General features: G+C 47.3%; 7 protein-coding genes across 7 annotated transcripts; 6 read left to right on the forward strand and 1 right to left on the reverse strand.

Annotated features, from left to right (window-relative positions):
• Positions 1–448: 448 nt before the first annotated feature.
• RMT1_1 (type I protein arginine N-methyltransferase Rmt1) lies at positions 449–1,522 on the reverse strand. Its single transcript, XM_058495405.1, has 2 exons — positions 1,228–1,522; positions 449–1,123 (listed from the first exon to the last, which is right to left on the reverse strand). Exons 1-2 carry the CDS (start codon positions 1,411–1,413, stop codon positions 926–928), a joined length of 384 nt encoding a protein of 127 aa, XP_058354133.1. The 5' UTR covers positions 1,414–1,522; the 3' UTR covers positions 449–925.
• A 1,529-nt stretch (positions 1,523–3,051) lies between these two features.
• On the forward strand, positions 3,052–3,719 carry ONS95_002165 (uncharacterized protein). Its single transcript, XM_058495406.1, has one exon. It carries the CDS (start codon positions 3,069–3,071, stop codon positions 3,525–3,527), a length of 459 nt encoding a protein of 152 aa, XP_058354134.1. The 5' UTR covers positions 3,052–3,068; the 3' UTR covers positions 3,528–3,719.
• A 113-nt stretch (positions 3,720–3,832) lies between these two features.
• ONS95_002166 (uncharacterized protein) lies at positions 3,833–5,507 on the forward strand (the record flags this gene model as incomplete). The annotated part of the gene is made up of 3 exons (XM_058495407.1): positions 3,833–4,250; positions 4,314–4,841; positions 4,921–5,507. The coding sequence occupies 3 exons, from the start codon at positions 3,833–3,835 to the stop codon at positions 5,334–5,336; spliced, it is 1,362 nt and encodes a 453-aa protein (XP_058354135.1). The 3' UTR covers positions 5,337–5,507.
• An 818-nt stretch (positions 5,508–6,325) lies between these two features.
• ONS95_002167 (uncharacterized protein) lies at positions 6,326–7,194 on the forward strand (the record flags this gene model as incomplete). Its single annotated transcript, XM_058495408.1, has 3 exons — positions 6,326–6,787; positions 6,853–7,091; positions 7,150–7,194. Exons 1-3 carry the CDS (start codon positions 6,385–6,387, stop codon positions 7,192–7,194), a joined length of 687 nt encoding a protein of 228 aa, XP_058354136.1. The 5' UTR covers positions 6,326–6,384.
• Positions 7,195–8,636: 1,442 nt separating this feature from the next.
• YTM1 (ribosome biogenesis protein ytm1) lies at positions 8,637–10,156 on the forward strand (the record flags this gene model as incomplete). Its single annotated transcript, XM_058495409.1, has 2 exons — positions 8,637–8,757; positions 8,811–10,156. 2 exons carry the CDS (start codon positions 8,637–8,639, stop codon positions 10,154–10,156), a joined length of 1,467 nt encoding a protein of 488 aa, XP_058354137.1.
• A 42-nt stretch (positions 10,157–10,198) lies between these two features.
• On the forward strand, positions 10,199–13,167 carry ONS95_002169 (uncharacterized protein). The gene has a single exon (XM_058495410.1). It carries the CDS (start codon positions 11,435–11,437, stop codon positions 12,905–12,907), a length of 1,473 nt encoding a protein of 490 aa, XP_058354138.1. The 5' UTR covers positions 10,199–11,434; the 3' UTR covers positions 12,908–13,167.
• Positions 13,168–13,737: 570 nt separating this feature from the next.
• ONS95_002170 (uncharacterized protein) lies at positions 13,738–14,702 on the forward strand (the record flags this gene model as incomplete). The annotated part of the gene is made up of 2 exons (XM_058495411.1): positions 13,738–14,043; positions 14,139–14,702. The coding sequence occupies 2 exons, from the start codon at positions 13,738–13,740 to the stop codon at positions 14,700–14,702; spliced, it is 870 nt and encodes a 289-aa protein (XP_058354139.1).
• Between the last annotated feature and the right edge of the window lie 612 nt (positions 14,703–15,314).

Raw genomic sequence — 15,314 nt, forward strand, 5'->3', positions numbered from 1 at the left:
TGAGGCGGATGGCCACCGGCAGACAGACGTGCGAACAGCGAATGAGTATAAAAGCAAAATTAATTGTGCTTGCGATTGTGCATTAGAAGAATTGAGAATTGAGTGTCTGATACTAACTCAGAATATGTGAACCTTTGAGGATGTGAGTTGCTCCTAATGATGGAATATGGACGCCATGCTAGGCTAGGGAATGATACCGAAGGACTCCCTACTTTTGTTGAATTCGAGAATGCTGGGCATCTCATATGATTGACAGCCAGCAGAAGCAAGTAATGTAAATCTGTTCATTCCTGCTACTGCTTTGTTATCATGGCTAGTGACAGATGGGTTGGGAACAGGGGATTTTGAAGGTTTCCGGTTTGTCATTACATGCCGAGGATGTATGGAAGAAATACATTTGGGCAGGCTATTGGAATGCCTCTGTCTCTATACATGCGCGTTGGGCGGTATCTTTGGCTGTGACTGACCGTCTCCAAGCTGTACTATGCCTACCATGCCTGCCGCGGTCCTATAAGTGGAGGGAAATGGATTGCTAAATGTCAGAATAAGCTACCTCCCTTAGATGTCATGGCAAAACGTAGTATTTTTCTCAGGCTAGCCTACCTGCGGGAGGTTGCAATTTGATGCAATGCCAAAATGGGTATCATAACAACCGCTACATAATTTTCATCTCCTGTACCCCCTTCCTCCCTTTGCCCTGCCCTCTAATCGGGAGATCCAGGCTAGACAAAATTATCCTTCGGGTGATCCAAACCCTTGAACTTCTCCTCCCTCTCCCATCAAGCCTAGTCCGACCTCTAAAAGCTCCTCAAATCTGTCTTGTCACCCCACATCTACCCCTTCCACTCCAGATTCCATTCCATGCCTTGCAAACTCCCATCAATGCCCAACCTCATTTCCCAATCTCCTTTCGAAAAAAGACTCCTCAAACCAAATGATTCGGCAACAGAAAATTCGCAATCCCCTCCTTGATCTTATACTCATGCCCACAATTCGCACACACCAGTCCACCCTCACTTATCTGCGTCTCGAGGAGTAGAGTGTGTAGTTCCGAGAAGAGCTTTTCGTCGGTCTCGAGCTGTTCGGGTGTTGGGGGGTTGGGTGGGAGAGTGGGGAAGCCGAGCTAGGGGGGGAGCGGGCAGGTCAGTGTTTTTGCTTTTCGGGGAAGTGTTGGGATCTTGGGAGGGAAGGGGGATATGGGTTGGGAGAAGGAGGAGGGAAACAAACCTCAGCAGCAGTAATGACCAGCGCATTCCAATCTACTCGAGGCAGAACATTTGTCAGAAGCTGTGGGTTCGGTGCGATGGTGTCGGATACTAGTTCGCAGTCCTTGGGGTGGAGGGGGAAGGAGGCGGATGTGGATTTGCAGGCCTTTACGGCGCAGGTGAGGAAGTTGAGGGTTAGGACTTTCATTTTGGTGGGCTTTGGCTGGAGGGTACTTGTGATGAGGTCGGACTTTGAGGCTGGTTGCTGTGTGAGTGCCAAATTGCGAGCGGAAGTTCGTGATGGAGGGGTTGTTATGTCGTGAAGTTGCGGTTAACTTTTTTTTTGGAGGGTCGTGAAATCGCGGGGACGATTAGATTAGATTAGATTGACGTCATGTGATCATGCCCATAGGTTTTTCCCTGCTTTCGCTCGGTTCCGGGCCGGACATGTAAACAAACTTTCTGGTGTCGTCAGCCGCAGATTGACTGACATGGAATGAGGATATATGGCTCCTTTTCTGCCCTGTGTAGAAGTGGGTCATCCTTCGTGTGGCAATTTTTTCCCGGTGCGCTTGAGCCGTTTGTGGAGTAGTCGTGCTGCTATGATAGTCAATATTCAGATCATCAGATTCGCCCCAGTCGTTGATGATAATTTGCCTTATTTATAAAAGCTTATCCATAAGCCTGTTTCAAATTATGTAGGGTATCAAAAATCTGCTGATGAGAGCAAAATTGTTCTGAGATGTTCTCATGTTTAGGTCACACTCTTTCTCTTTGTAATGTCCTTACCCTTTAGAACACCAAAACTTTGGACCCATTTTGCCTCTTTCTGTGACCAAATACGTGGTTCCCATGTTCCATGCCTAGGAGATGGCCTCTGATTCATAGCTAAACTTTGGAATATATCCTGGACCCGTCTTGAACCCATGTTTGGGCCGTCACGCGTATGGAAAAGTATTTTTGACAATTGCCTCAGTCTAATGTTGAAAACGAGAACTCTACTTTTCAATCTGAGAGACTGTCATACGCAATTGCTCTCTCCATTCTGACAAGTCCGAAGCTCTGACTAAAAAATTCGGAAAGAAAAAGACTAGTGAGACACGTATTGTCCAGGAAGATATTTAACCCAACCTCCATAATGTAGATATAAATCCGAGGTATCTATACCATGAAGTCCGTTCCTATCACAACTTGGGAAGCAAATCGCACGTCGTGATAAAATCCTGGCAAAGGAAGTTTGAAATTATCCTATACACAAAGACCGGCTTGAAAAGACTATAATAGGGTAATTGATAAGCCGATTTCAGCTCCGGGGTATGGGAAGAGCTATCGAGTGTCTGGGGGTGGTCCTGCCGATGGCTAATCAAGAATTCCTATCAAAGTTTCAAAGTGCACGAAGCCAAGTAGCCTATACATAATGCAGCCAAAAAAGACAATTGCTATGTGGCACAGAGTGGGGGATAGACATCAAGGTATCGGAGTTTAAGCTCCACTGTAATGCTTGGAAAAGCCATTTATCTGAAGAGTGGGATCTGGTATCTCGCCAAGACGACTTGCCAAGTACTAAAAAGTCAACTCTACAGGGTATCGCAATGGTTCACAGCTATCAAGAAGGTACTTTTTGGCGGTCAAGACCACAATAAAATCGTGAACTAATGTCCGGATTTCTTGGGACGGCCTGGATAACGTCATATAGCAGCTATTGTTTTCCTATGATAGCTTGGCAATGTGGGTTTGGTCCGAATCACCACGGTCACTTTTACAGAATGAATATTCTATAAAAGAGACGCAGTTCTAGTTTTTGAAAAAAAAGCAGTTCATATCCATTACATTGTCCTCGGAGAACTCAATTTCAATTCAATCATGTATCTGTCTCAACTCAATACTTTGTTTGTTTTGGCCTCGGCTGCTTTCCAGCAGGTAGCAAGCGAGCCACTCCCTCAGTTTCCTGTCACTTTTAAAGGTCCATTCTCAGTTGAAGAAGGTGGCATCCAGAACATTAATGTCATCTATGAGCATGCCGTGCATGGTGAGCTGACCGTAGCATACGGACCATGCGAAGTACAGACATCTGAGGAAGTCCATCACCGCGTAGGCAAAACTCACATTGGTGATCACCACCTTGCAGCGCGACACATCGACTGGGACGATCAGCGACCTACGAAATTCGTGTGGATTGTTCCAACGAGTATTGACGAAGGATGTCTTCATGCGTACCTGGAGGACCAACTGATTGGCACTTCGCCAAGATTTACAGTCAAAAAACGTGTGGTGAAACGCGGAGCAACTTTTGCTGATGTCGCTGACCCGATGGGCCCTTGATTTGATGGAGTTGAGTACTTGAAGCAGAAAGAACCGGACGCTGTTTTCGTGTCGTCCGTCAAGTCAAAGAGGTTCGGAATCCTGGGTGCTGGAATTTCAGGACTACATACATCTGTAAGTTCGTCCGTCGAATCCAGATTATTGATAAACATCACTAATGCTCTGGTAAATAGTTGATTCTGGACTCTGTTGGTATTCACAACTGGAAGATCTTGGAGTCCGACAGCAGACTTGGCGGACGTATCTACACAACCTACCTCAACAACACTACGCCCGATGAGTACCAGTATCACGAGCTGGGTCCCATGAGATTACCAATGACCATCAGAGACTCTGACACGAATGAGACTTTTCCAATCCAAGACCAACAACTGGTACTGCAGCTCGCCAATGTTCTCAATGACCTCAATGGAAATGACTCTTCTCTGGCTGTGAAGTTCATTCCATGGATCCAAGCGAGTGACAACACGCCTGTTGCAACATCCAAGAGACGACCTGATGGTACCATTCCAGGAAAGAAGGAAGTGGCTGCGAACTCATCACTGGCAGATATTGTCACGTGGTCCAATGCAACTGCCGCTGAGGAAGCAATCGATGCTCTGGATACTGTGAAGGCTCTTGACAAGGAAAGAGTCAAATTTTATGCAGGGAACGTTTTCCGCGCCCATAAACAAGCTGTGGAAAAAGGCTTGTTCGATTTTTCTGAGGTCGAGTACCTACGCCGTAAGTCTTGCAGGTTGGACAGAGGCCATGTATTATTCAGAGACTGACTTTCTCTCTGCCTAGATGTCATTGGTACTGATTTGAATACCACCGACGAAGTTACCACAACAGCTGTTTCATGGCCGATGTGGGAGTTTGAGACAGTATACTTTATGGCCAATGAGTGGGCAACCATCGACAAAGGAATGAGCCGTCTACCAGAAGCATTCCGGTCGCTTGTTAAAGACCGTATATCGTTCAATACCAAAGTCAATGGCGTAAAGTATAACAAGGAGACGAACACTCTGACAGTGACTCATCGTCCAACTGGAGGTGACCCAAGCGAGGCTTCAACGTCGGAAGAGTTTGAGTACATTTTCAACAGCGTTCCATTCAATCTCTTGAGATTTTGGGAGCTTCCACCTCATTCGTCGTTGATGCGTCGAGCTATTGATAGACTTGTCTTTGATGGAGTAGTGAAGGTCGCCATCCAGTACAAGGAAAGATTTTGGGAGCATCTCGAACATCCCATCATTGGAGGTTGTGGAAGAATCAACATTCCTGGAATTGGACAAATATGTTACCCATCCTACGAGATCAACAGCACTGGTCGTAAGTACTACCGACTTCAAAGATAAAGCGAATCAGAAAAATCGTCAAGATTGGGTTGAGGCTGACAAGAGATTTGTAGCTGGTGTCATGCTTGCAGCTTATATCTCGTCCTCCGATGCGCGAGTCGCTTGCGCCATGCCAGAAGAGGAGCACATCGCATACATCCAGAGGGCGATGGTTAAACTACACGGCCCCATTGCAGATGAGATGTGGACTGGAAACTATGATCGTCACTGTTGGGATAACGATGAACACCACGCCGGATCTTGGGCAGTACCAATTGTCCCCCAGCAACAGCTGTACCTTCCGGCTTACTGGCAGACGGAATTCAATACCGTTTTCATTGGTGAACATACAGCATATACTCATTCGTGGATATTCAGTGCGTTGGAGAGTTCGGTACGAGGGTCGGTACAGATGTTGCTTGACCTTGGGCTGGTAGATGAGGCCAAGGAAGTGACAAGGACTTGGATGGCAAGATGGATCAACTTGTGAGCTACTTTAGTGAGCTGGGAAAGTCTATAAGAGCTCTGGAAAATAGAGTTATGCGAATGTGAAACAGGGTCCGGTTTGCGCCATTGTATGACAGAAGCTATCTCATGAAAGGATATATATATATAGATAGAGGTGTCAGAAGATATGGAGAAAGTTCTCTCTGACTCTGCGTATATATACCAGAGATTAAATATCTGGAGAGAGTAAATGAGATTCGTTCCTGAGGCCATGGTCTGCTGTTACAAAGAAGGTTATGGGTAGCTGAGACTTGCAAGGTTCGCCAAACTCAGGATTACTACTCACATCACATATTGAAGAGGTGGATATAGAGATTCTTTTGGACTTTCACATTGCCTCTTCATTCCAATGTCAATCTTGAAAGACGGCACGAAGGTTAGAGATCTTTCATGAATTAAGGGCCACATAAGGTTCGGGGCGAAATGCGTAGCATTTACCCGGGCTTAATTTCATGTTTTGATTCACAGCATACAGTAAGTATCTTCTTCCCTTAACCCATTCAAGAGGTTCAGAACTCTTAGCATGGCTTCCATGATGTTACTTGACTTACATCCATCCGTTTCATCCCTATTTACCCAGGTTTCCATGTACATGAACACATGACATACAATGCAAGCGAGCCAAGTCCTCTCCACGCCAAGTCTTAGATTCCGTCTCCATAAAACGTTTCATTTGAGATCATCTGTCCACGACATAAATTGCATTTAATAAATATGCAGCCACTAAACAACCACGCGGCAGTTTAGCGAGTTCGGTACTCTGAATTTGCGGGGTACGTTTGAGAATGCGGAGGAGGATGCAAGGAAATGTTGGACTGTCCAAGATGAATTAATCTGGAAACAAGTGCATATGTGCCTAAAGAGGATGGATGTGTTCAATGGGTAGATGGTGGCGTGGGAGAGATATCATATGGGGGTGGGAAGTTATAAGATGCCATTGAGTCCCGTCTTTTATTTTCGTAGTGAACTTTCCTTCGCTTGAAATTAGCAAGAAATAATTTCTATTTCTTTTCGTGGAACTGAAAGTCAAGATGAAATTCTTCACGATTATCCCCGCCATAGTTTCAGTGGCTAATGCCCATTATGTCTTTCCCTCACTGATCGCCAACGGTGCAACAACAGGAGAGTGGACGAATGTGCGTCAGTGGACAGGGTATTACTCGAATGGACCGGTCACGGATGTGAACTCCCTAAGCATCCGCTGCAATGTTGATGCATCAACGAAATCGGCGAAGACTTTGACCGTTGCTGCTGGTTCGACGCTCGGCTTCACAGCCAAAGCAAGCATCTCGCATCCCGGATTGATGCAGTTCTACATGGCGAAGGTACCGGCTGGAAAAACGGCGGATACCTGGGACGGAAGTGGCAGTGTTTGGTTCAAGGTGTTCAATGATATGCCAGGTCTTGGCGCGAGTATGACTTGGCCTACTCAAGGTAAGTGGATTTCTTTGGAGATATCAACATCGAAGCGAGGTACACAGGCTGATATGAGGTAACAGGCAAAACGTCCGCGTCATTCACTCTCCCGAGATCTCTACCGAATGGCGAATATCTGGTTCGAGCGGAACACATTGCTTTGCACTCCGCTTCGAGTGCTGGAGGTGCTCAATTCTATATCTCGTGTGCGCAGATAAATGTTACTGGTGGCGGGTCGGGAACACCAGGACCTTTGGTTGCGTTCCCAGGTGCTTATAAGGCGACGGATCCGGGAATCATGATCAATATTTACTATCCAGTGGTAAGCTCCCTTGCTGCACGATATTGACAAAGTAGACGAGACTGACATTGTAACTTAGCCGACGTCATATACCCCTCCTGGACCACCGGCTTGGACTGGTTGAAAGGTAAGAGTGGGATGAAGGGCGACGTGTAGATGAGAATAGTTTGAATCAAGAGTGTGCAGACTCAAAATTCATTGCATTGCTCCATTTAGAAAGACTGGAACTGGAAATACCTTGGGTTTCCGAGTCCCCCATGTGTCAATGCCTAGTGATGACAGAGTCCAAGCCCGTGACGCCGGGCCTTTCCAGATAACCAAGCTCTGTTCTTAGAGTACATAGAACCCTGAAATCATCATACAATATGCGTGCATAAAGTGTGATAGTAAGAACCATCAGCTCCAGTGACTCGTGCCGCCTAGATCGCTTTTATGCGGTGAGGTTTGGGAAGGATAATCTAGCAAAAAATGCACTTCTCACCCAGCGAGTCTCATTCAAGGTAGAGTGCGGGGACGAGATGAGTTATCTTTTTTTGGTGTTTTTCTGGGGGCCTGACGTTTTTGTCTTGCAGTTTTTCTTTTGCGCCCGGGTCTTTGTTGCCCCAAATGAAGCTGTGATCAGCGAGTGCATTGGTTGACTTTAGTTGAAACAGCTATTTATACAGTGATAGTGAGCTGATCTGTCATTCTCTTTGGGATTCTTTCTTGTTGTTGTTGTTGTTGTTGTTTTGACTGCGGACGCGATCTCGCTTATTACCCGTCATAAGCAAACGCCCGGTTTGGCTGTTCATGTCTTCATATCTGGGAAGACAGTGAATTGCATTTGATGGGCCGCACCAGTGGATGCGGCCTTGGACGAGTATCGCATCATTCGCTCTACCGGCACACACGCTTTGCTCACTCGCTTCCGAAATATACTGACTTTGCACGAGTAGATTCTTCAGATATATCCATATCTCTTTCGATCAGGCAGCTGACCCCGCATGAAACCTCGCTTAATACAGAAGGTACAAATACAAGTGGGAAGCTCGCGGACAGACCCAAAATACCCGGTTTGGCCATAACATCAACCGGCCCAACAGGGACAATGGATTCCAATATTCAGAAGCAAACTCTGTTCACTCGGGTATACTTTACGAAAATCTCAATCTCGAGTTTAGAGAATCTGAGAAGAAGCCGAGGATCGCAACAGCCGCCCCAGGACCGACCAGGCTGATGGATTAGTGCTCCTGACCGAAAGCCGTACATAGAACCATGGCTCGAGTATTCTTCTCGTACATAAGTTTTACAGTTATCGCAATAGAAATTTTCTGGAGACCAAATTAGAATGAAGTGGTCATGAAGTGGTCTCTATCTATGATTGAGTTGCTGTCTGGACGAGAAACCGAGAAATAGTAACCAGGGACGTCGTTTTGCTCCACAACCACGTGACATGGCTTTCAAGACTTTTCTGCGCAGATTGGTCGCGACGCCATCCGTAAACTTTTTTCTTCTTCCAGCTTGAGCTTCCATAGTAGTTATTCCTCCCCATTCGAACGAAGCTACAAACCTGCAATGGATACAATTATGGAAGACACAGTCGCAGACTCTACTAGACATGGCCAGGTCCAGGTCCATTTTATTACGAGTTCTGAGGACCCAACAATCGAGCTGGAGGAGGGGAAAAGACAGCTTCTTGTGCCCACCAGTAAGCAGAATTCCGATGCTTAAATATGTCCTCTTGCTAATAAGTTCATGAAGACGTGCGCAGATATGGTCTCTCCCAGATTCTGAATTCCGAGTCTATGCTCAACACCGATGCACCAATTCCTTTCGATTTCCTCATCAATGGAACCTTCCTCCGCACAACCCTCGAAGAATACCTCACGGCGAATGGCCTCTCCTCAGAAACGACTGTCGATTTGCAGTATGTCCGGAGTTTGATTCCGCCGTTGTATGAAGCAAGCTTTGAACATGATGACTGGGTCAGCTGCGTGGATATTCTGTCTGCGACGTCAAGAGCGGGGTCTTGGGATGGACATGATGTAGTTCTGGGGCAGGAGCGCATACTCTCCGGATCATACGATGGATTGCTGAGAGTGTGGAATAAGTCTGGACAAACAATTGCGACATCAGCTTCGTCCAGCGCCGGAGGTCATTCATCGAGCATCAAGTCTGCGAAGTTCATTTCGCCTACACAAATTGCCTCTGCTGGTCTGGATCGCACAATCAGAATATGGAAATATGCGGAAGCGGAAGATCACTTCTCCGCGACTGTGAAGCCTACATTAGAGCTGTACGGCCACAGCGGCGGGATCGAATCGATCGACGTGTGGGGGCCTTCGAATCAAGTGCTTTCCGGATCGACAGATGGAACTATTGGACTTTGGACAACTTTGAAGAACTCGGCACCAGAGGCGAACCCCTCCCTCATATCGTCTGGACCAACTGCAAAGCGCCGAAAGCTTACCACCTCGACGTCTACAGCACAGCGTGGTCCTCTCTCCCTCATAGGCTCTCACACTGGACCCGTAAATGCAGTCATTTTCAACCCACTCGACCACACTGTTGCATACTCCGCATCCCAAGATCACACAATCCGAACCTTTGACTTGACTACGTTCAGTTTGGTCGACACAAGAACAACATCACATCCGTTACTTTCCTTGACTGCCCTGCCAGGTATCAGCCACCAGTTATTAGCAGCAGGAACTAGTGCACGCCATATCACACTCCTCGATCCTAGAATATCTTCTCAATCTACACAGGTCATGACTCTTCGCGGTCACACCAACAAGATTGTCTCTCTCGCCCAGGATCCAGAAAGCAGATTTGGACTTGTCAGTGGAAGTCACGACGGGACCTGCCGAGTATGGGATCTGCGAAGTTCAAGACAGGGAACTAAGGATGAAGGTGGTGGTCAAGTGGGTGAAGCTGTGTATGTCGTGGAGCGAGAAAGCCACAAAGATGGCAAGAGGCCGGTTGGTGGAGATGGTATCAAGGTCTTTGGTGTGGCATGGGATGAGAATGTTGGGATTGTCAGTGGAGGCGAGGATAAGATGCTGCAGATCAACAGAGGGAGAGGTGTCACAAAAGCAGCTTCATAGAGCGTTGAAGGATAATTTAATTACATTTGATACCCAGCCAGAGGCTTCGTCCTTCTGGAAGTGAAAGCACAAACGTTGTTCAATCCACCTGCTGAAGTAGTTGTTTCTCCTCTTCTTTGCACTGCTCTCGAGCTAAAAGGTGGGCTCGCTCTGAACATTCCTCTCTACTGATGGTTAAAATACTTGGTGTTCTTAGGCTTGATATATTTGGTTTCCGCTTCACGGGTTTGCATAAAAAATACCTTGCTCTTGAATATTCAGAGAGGAATTGGACGTTATGCCAAGCCATGTTATTACATATCATCCTCCTCTGTCAATCTGCTTGCAGTTCCCCTCACTCTCTAACGGTGGGACACAACCCCTCGTTCATGTAACACTTCCCATTTCTAATGGAGTCTGTGTGATTTCTTTCTCGAGTTCGTTTCTCAAGTGAGGTCGCAGCGGGGTATCACGCGGGAAAGCTCCTAGCGACTGTCCTTCGTTCTTTCATTTTTATTCGTCGTGTTGCGATGTATTGATTTGCGATCTGTATTTGAGGTGTGCATGTCACTTTGGGCATCTTATCCGTTGGCAAGGCAGTGTCCCTCGCCCTGAAGCACAGCATATGCAGGCACGCACGATAATATGGCACACAATGCAGCTTTGACACATTCTTGAACCACATGCGTTCGTTGAACATTGCCTTCCAGATCTCACTGCATTGGCTTATCAGAATACCCACTGCTGTACCCAAATATTGCTGCTCAATACCTTACCTCGTTAGTCATTTCCAATGACTTCTTCGTGGGGGTTGCAGTTCTTTCCCGATTGTTTTTCGTGGGATTGGAAGGACAAAGTGGTGATAGTGACACTCTGTGCCGACGACGTCTGCAAAGAGGGCGGGGAAACATGTCGTGCCTTCAAAGTGGTTCTATATTTTGCACGCCGCACCAAACGTTTCTCGACACGACTCAAAACAAAGTCCTTGATGGCTACTTCTGTCCCTTTCTTTGTGCAGAAATCGCGGTGCCTCAGCATATTGGTGAGAGTCATGTTTCTATTTGAGCGACGACCATCGGCGATTTGAAGAAGAGGCCATTCTCGTTGCGGAGGGACCTGTGTAATGATGAAGCTGTGAGGCACGTCAATTATTGCAATCGCAGCTCATCTAGCCTTAACTTATGGGTTTATATAAGATCTAGTTTCCAGACTGTCCACCAAATATCAAGTTTTCAGACTTCCCACATTCAACTTGGGCTACATTTTACAATTTTCATATTCCCTCACCTACTTGACAACATGTCGGAATCCAAAAACCCGACGGTGATTCTGAATTCAACCACCGTCCTTAACCGGCTTGGGGAAACAGCTGTTCTCTCGGCTTTCCTTTCGGATGTTCATTTCGTCACTATTCTCCCTGGTGAAGAACTCCTTAGCCACACTGCTAGCATCACTAAGTTCTTGATTGAGTTCAACGATGGAGGAGCCACTCCAGACACCTTCTTCGGGAAAACCAATGACTCGTATCTGGAGCTTCCCAATGGCAGTGTGATTGTGCTACGCGTCGGCGAAGAGCAGAATATCGTTCTGGACATCTACGTCTCTCACCCAGATGCGCCACCTGATACACCTCCAAAGACAATCCCGCTCACGCCAATCGGCGTGCCTTCCACCAAGATCGATACGAGTCTTGCTCAAACTCAAAAGGAGTCTAATGCCATCCTTGATAAGTTTTTCAAGGTCATCAACGACCCAAAGGGCAACGCATTCCCTACCGCTGCATTCAAAGCCTTACTCAACGGGCCCGGCAACAAGCTCGGGGACTCCAGCAAAGATAAGCCAGACAAGTTTGACCAGCTAACGAAGCTGTTGATGGGTGGTGAGGCTTCACCAACGGACCAGGTAAAAGCCGGCACTATGCCCGTGGCGCCAGCCATCCTTGTGAAGCCTGCCGATGGCTCCTCGGATGACATTGCGCAGAAGTACACAATGTCAACGCTGTTGCAAGGAGTTTCTGTTCTGTGCGAGAATATTCTCCGAATACAGCTCATGGCAAAGCAGGGTCGAACCACGCCGTACGACATCAGCGATCCGGCACAAGCTTGCTTGGCCATCAAGGAGAATGCCGATCTCGCTTATCAAGTTGCCATTGGAGGACTGTCCGGATACTACATCACCACATCGCAGACTTCGAACAGCTACTCGAAGGATGTCAGCAGCGCCAACTTCCAGCTTGAGTTCACAAGTGATCTATTCAAGCCGTTCGATCTCACCGCAGAAGCTTTAACGGAGATCTCGGGCGTTCTCGCTCAGTACATATCCTCGATCGCCAGCATCAAGCTGGATTCCACCAGCACCAACAAGGAAATCACGCACTTCGTTCGCAGCACAATGATCACCAAGCGCAACGTCTCTGGAGATGACAAGAATCCAATCTGGGTGTGGCAGCCTTGTACCAAGCTCATCTACATGCACATCGATACTCAGGCCTACTTCGAAGCTACTTCCAGCTGCCTGGGGCATTCCGAAACGGAGACCTTTCACTACGACATGGAGTACACGGTCTATCAAGCTGACATCAATTATGATCAGGTCGTGAACAATCAGACTACGCTGAACACAGCTTTCGAGACCGTGACAAAACAAAATGCGCTTCAGTTTGCGCAGAAACCGGGAATCAGTACAGAGGTGAAAGGCGGGGATGGGGATGGCGGGTCCGGTGGTGGGGATGGAGGAGATAATGGTCTTCTCAGTAAGAAGACTGATCACTGAAGCTTCAAAACTCTGATGTAGGAGGGTCTGGCATTGAAGTTATCGACCCGTCATGGCAGAGGTTGGGGGGCGTGGGGGTTGAGGAATGACAAAAACGACGGACAAAAGTACTGTGGTTTGGATCAGGGCTGGCAACAACGAACACACTCTTTTAAAAATTAGATAGTATCTACCACTGGCTACCTCAATGCTGTGTAGACACAATTATCTTTTGCCTCAACTTCATGGGGCTGCAATGCAAGACAGTGATTGAAAGTCACGGGCAAGGAATCAGCCACGATCTGCTGTCCCCACTCACAAGCATTTACGACCGTATATCTCCCATTCCAGCCTGACGAGATTAGATCCAGCTTCCCCACAAATCTTTTGTCCTTCCGTCCAAACGGAGAATTGTTTACCACGGAGATTCGGTTGTTCAACCGGCTTGGACAGGGCGAAGCGTCCTCGCTTAGGTACTGCGCAATTATTGGCACAATACTTCCAGCAAAAGCATGCCAGCAAATTTACCTGTGGTGATTGCTCGTCCTTCTGGTCGTCTATTTTGTCGTAATTAGCTACATTCGGTAGATGTTGTAGAAGTACCAACATGGCAGGGATCTGGAGAGTAGGTTTAGTTGGCATCCAAGCTTTTAGGCCAAGGAAGCTGTTGATGAGATGGTATGTTTTTCCAGCTGCGCCTACCACCGTGAGCGCTTCTGGATAAGGCACCGAGTTAGGAAATATATATAACTAAAGCAGCTGGCACTTGTCAAAAGTCAAAATCCACAAATTGTAAGATCCATCTTCAATCCTTATTTCTCCAAGTTAGCATCCAACCTCCCAAGCCTATCATGAGGTCCACTATTCTGTACACTACCATTGCGGCGCACTCCGTACTAGCATCAGCTATGTATAGACACCAACTTCAGGGCCGTCAGGTCGACGACTCCGAGCCTGATCCCGCGGGGTTATACCTTCTTCAAATGTGCAGACCCGACTTCTACAACACGATCATGAACAGTACCTATAAGGGCCAGCTTTTCCCATATTTGGCTTTGTCACCTTTTCCCTGTGACCAGGCGGATTATATCCTTGGGTCTTGCTTGACAAATGCAACGGATCCGGCTGTTGACTTTGATGCGGAGCAGCAGTGTCTTGTAAGTGACAGCCCAGTCCAGAGCATAGTGACAAACAAATATTCTAGCTTCACACTTCTTTTAAAAGTTTTTCTTCCTATGCTGACAATCCAAAGTGTGGTAGCAACATAATCGATGCCTGGAAAGGCTGCTCAGCATGCTACAACGCCCACGGATGGCCAGGCTACAACTCAAGCGTCTTAATCGAGGACGCATCCTTCATCTCCTCCATCTTCACCGCCGAGTGTACCGCATCGCCGTATCCCACCGTCCCCTTCGCCAACTTCATGAACATCACAACCATCACGACAACTCTTCCCAGAATCACGCTTGGAGAGGATAAATTCCCGAACCAGACGGCTGCGAGCAATTATTGGACTACGGATCTTCATGTCACGCCTACGATTGGAGTTGTTACTGGGGTTGCGACGGGGAGAGCGAGTGAGAGGACGGCGCCGTGGGAGTATTATACGCCGTCAGGAAGTGTGAGGAGTTCGTCGGCGACGGGGTTGGTGGCGAGTGGTGCAGGGACAACGCCGGCTCCAAGTGGGAGTGGGAGTGGTTCTGGCAGTGCGGCTGGAGTCAGTACGAGTCTGAGTACTGCAGGTGCTGGTGATCTTGGTAGTGCGAGTGGAGTTGTCTTCGTCGTTGTGAATGTGGTTGCTGTCATGCTTTTGTAAGGACAACTTATGTGTTTGGATATGTTGTCAGAGATACTAGCTTGTGGGAACGTCATGTGCATCCCCTGACAAGACTCTCATTGCAAACCCTGCGATCTAGCTTGATAGATATTTTATGGAGGTTACCAGAGAAGATAATTATGACCTGCTATTGCAATCTCAGCTTTCACTTGGTGATTAATGACTTTATTACGCTCGGTTAGATTATCATCCCCACTTCAGCCAACACTTATGGCCTTCAGTGAGCTATTGGCTCTCAAGCTTGGAGATCTGTGAAACAGCCGTTCTCAAGATTGTGGATCGATCCTGGACTATCCCCACTCAAGACCGTCCAGTTGTCAATCTCAATTGCATTCATTGAACCAAAGGAGTTCGGGGGTTACTGCAGTCGCAAGTATCAAACAAAACTTCTATTTGGAGCCCCTAGCGTATTCCTTCATCGTGGGTGAGGCTAGGTATTGCTTGATGTGTCTACCGAGATAGATTAATATGTGAGTAAGCTTTTTTGGTATATCAAGCTGACTCTTCACATGACACCTCCTCCTGAATACGTACAGCAGACCTTATCATGACGGACCTATCCTTGACAAATATCCTCTGGGAAGGATTCGC

Source organism: Cadophora gregata (genome assembly GCF_030347475.1).
Source record: "Cadophora gregata isolate MNR1 chromosome Unknown scaffold_11, whole genome shotgun sequence".
Classification (NCBI taxonomy): Eukaryota; Fungi; Ascomycota; class Leotiomycetes; order Helotiales; family Ploettnerulaceae; genus Cadophora; species Cadophora gregata.

Coding starts and splice junctions, on each gene's coding strand:
- RMT1_1 (XM_058495405.1), bottom strand. CDS start 1,413: ATGAAAGTCCTAACCCTCAACTTCCTCACCTGCGCCGTAAAGGCCTGC. Junction 1,124..1,227: donor TGGTCATTACTGCTGCTGAG/GTTTGTTTCCCT, acceptor CTCCCCCCCTAG/CTCGGCTTCCCCACTCTCCC.
- ONS95_002165 (XM_058495406.1), top strand. CDS start 3,069: ATGTATCTGTCTCAACTCAATACTTTGTTTGTTTTGGCCTCGGCTGCT.
- ONS95_002169 (XM_058495410.1), top strand. CDS start 11,435: ATGTCGGAATCCAAAAACCCGACGGTGATTCTGAATTCAACCACCGTC.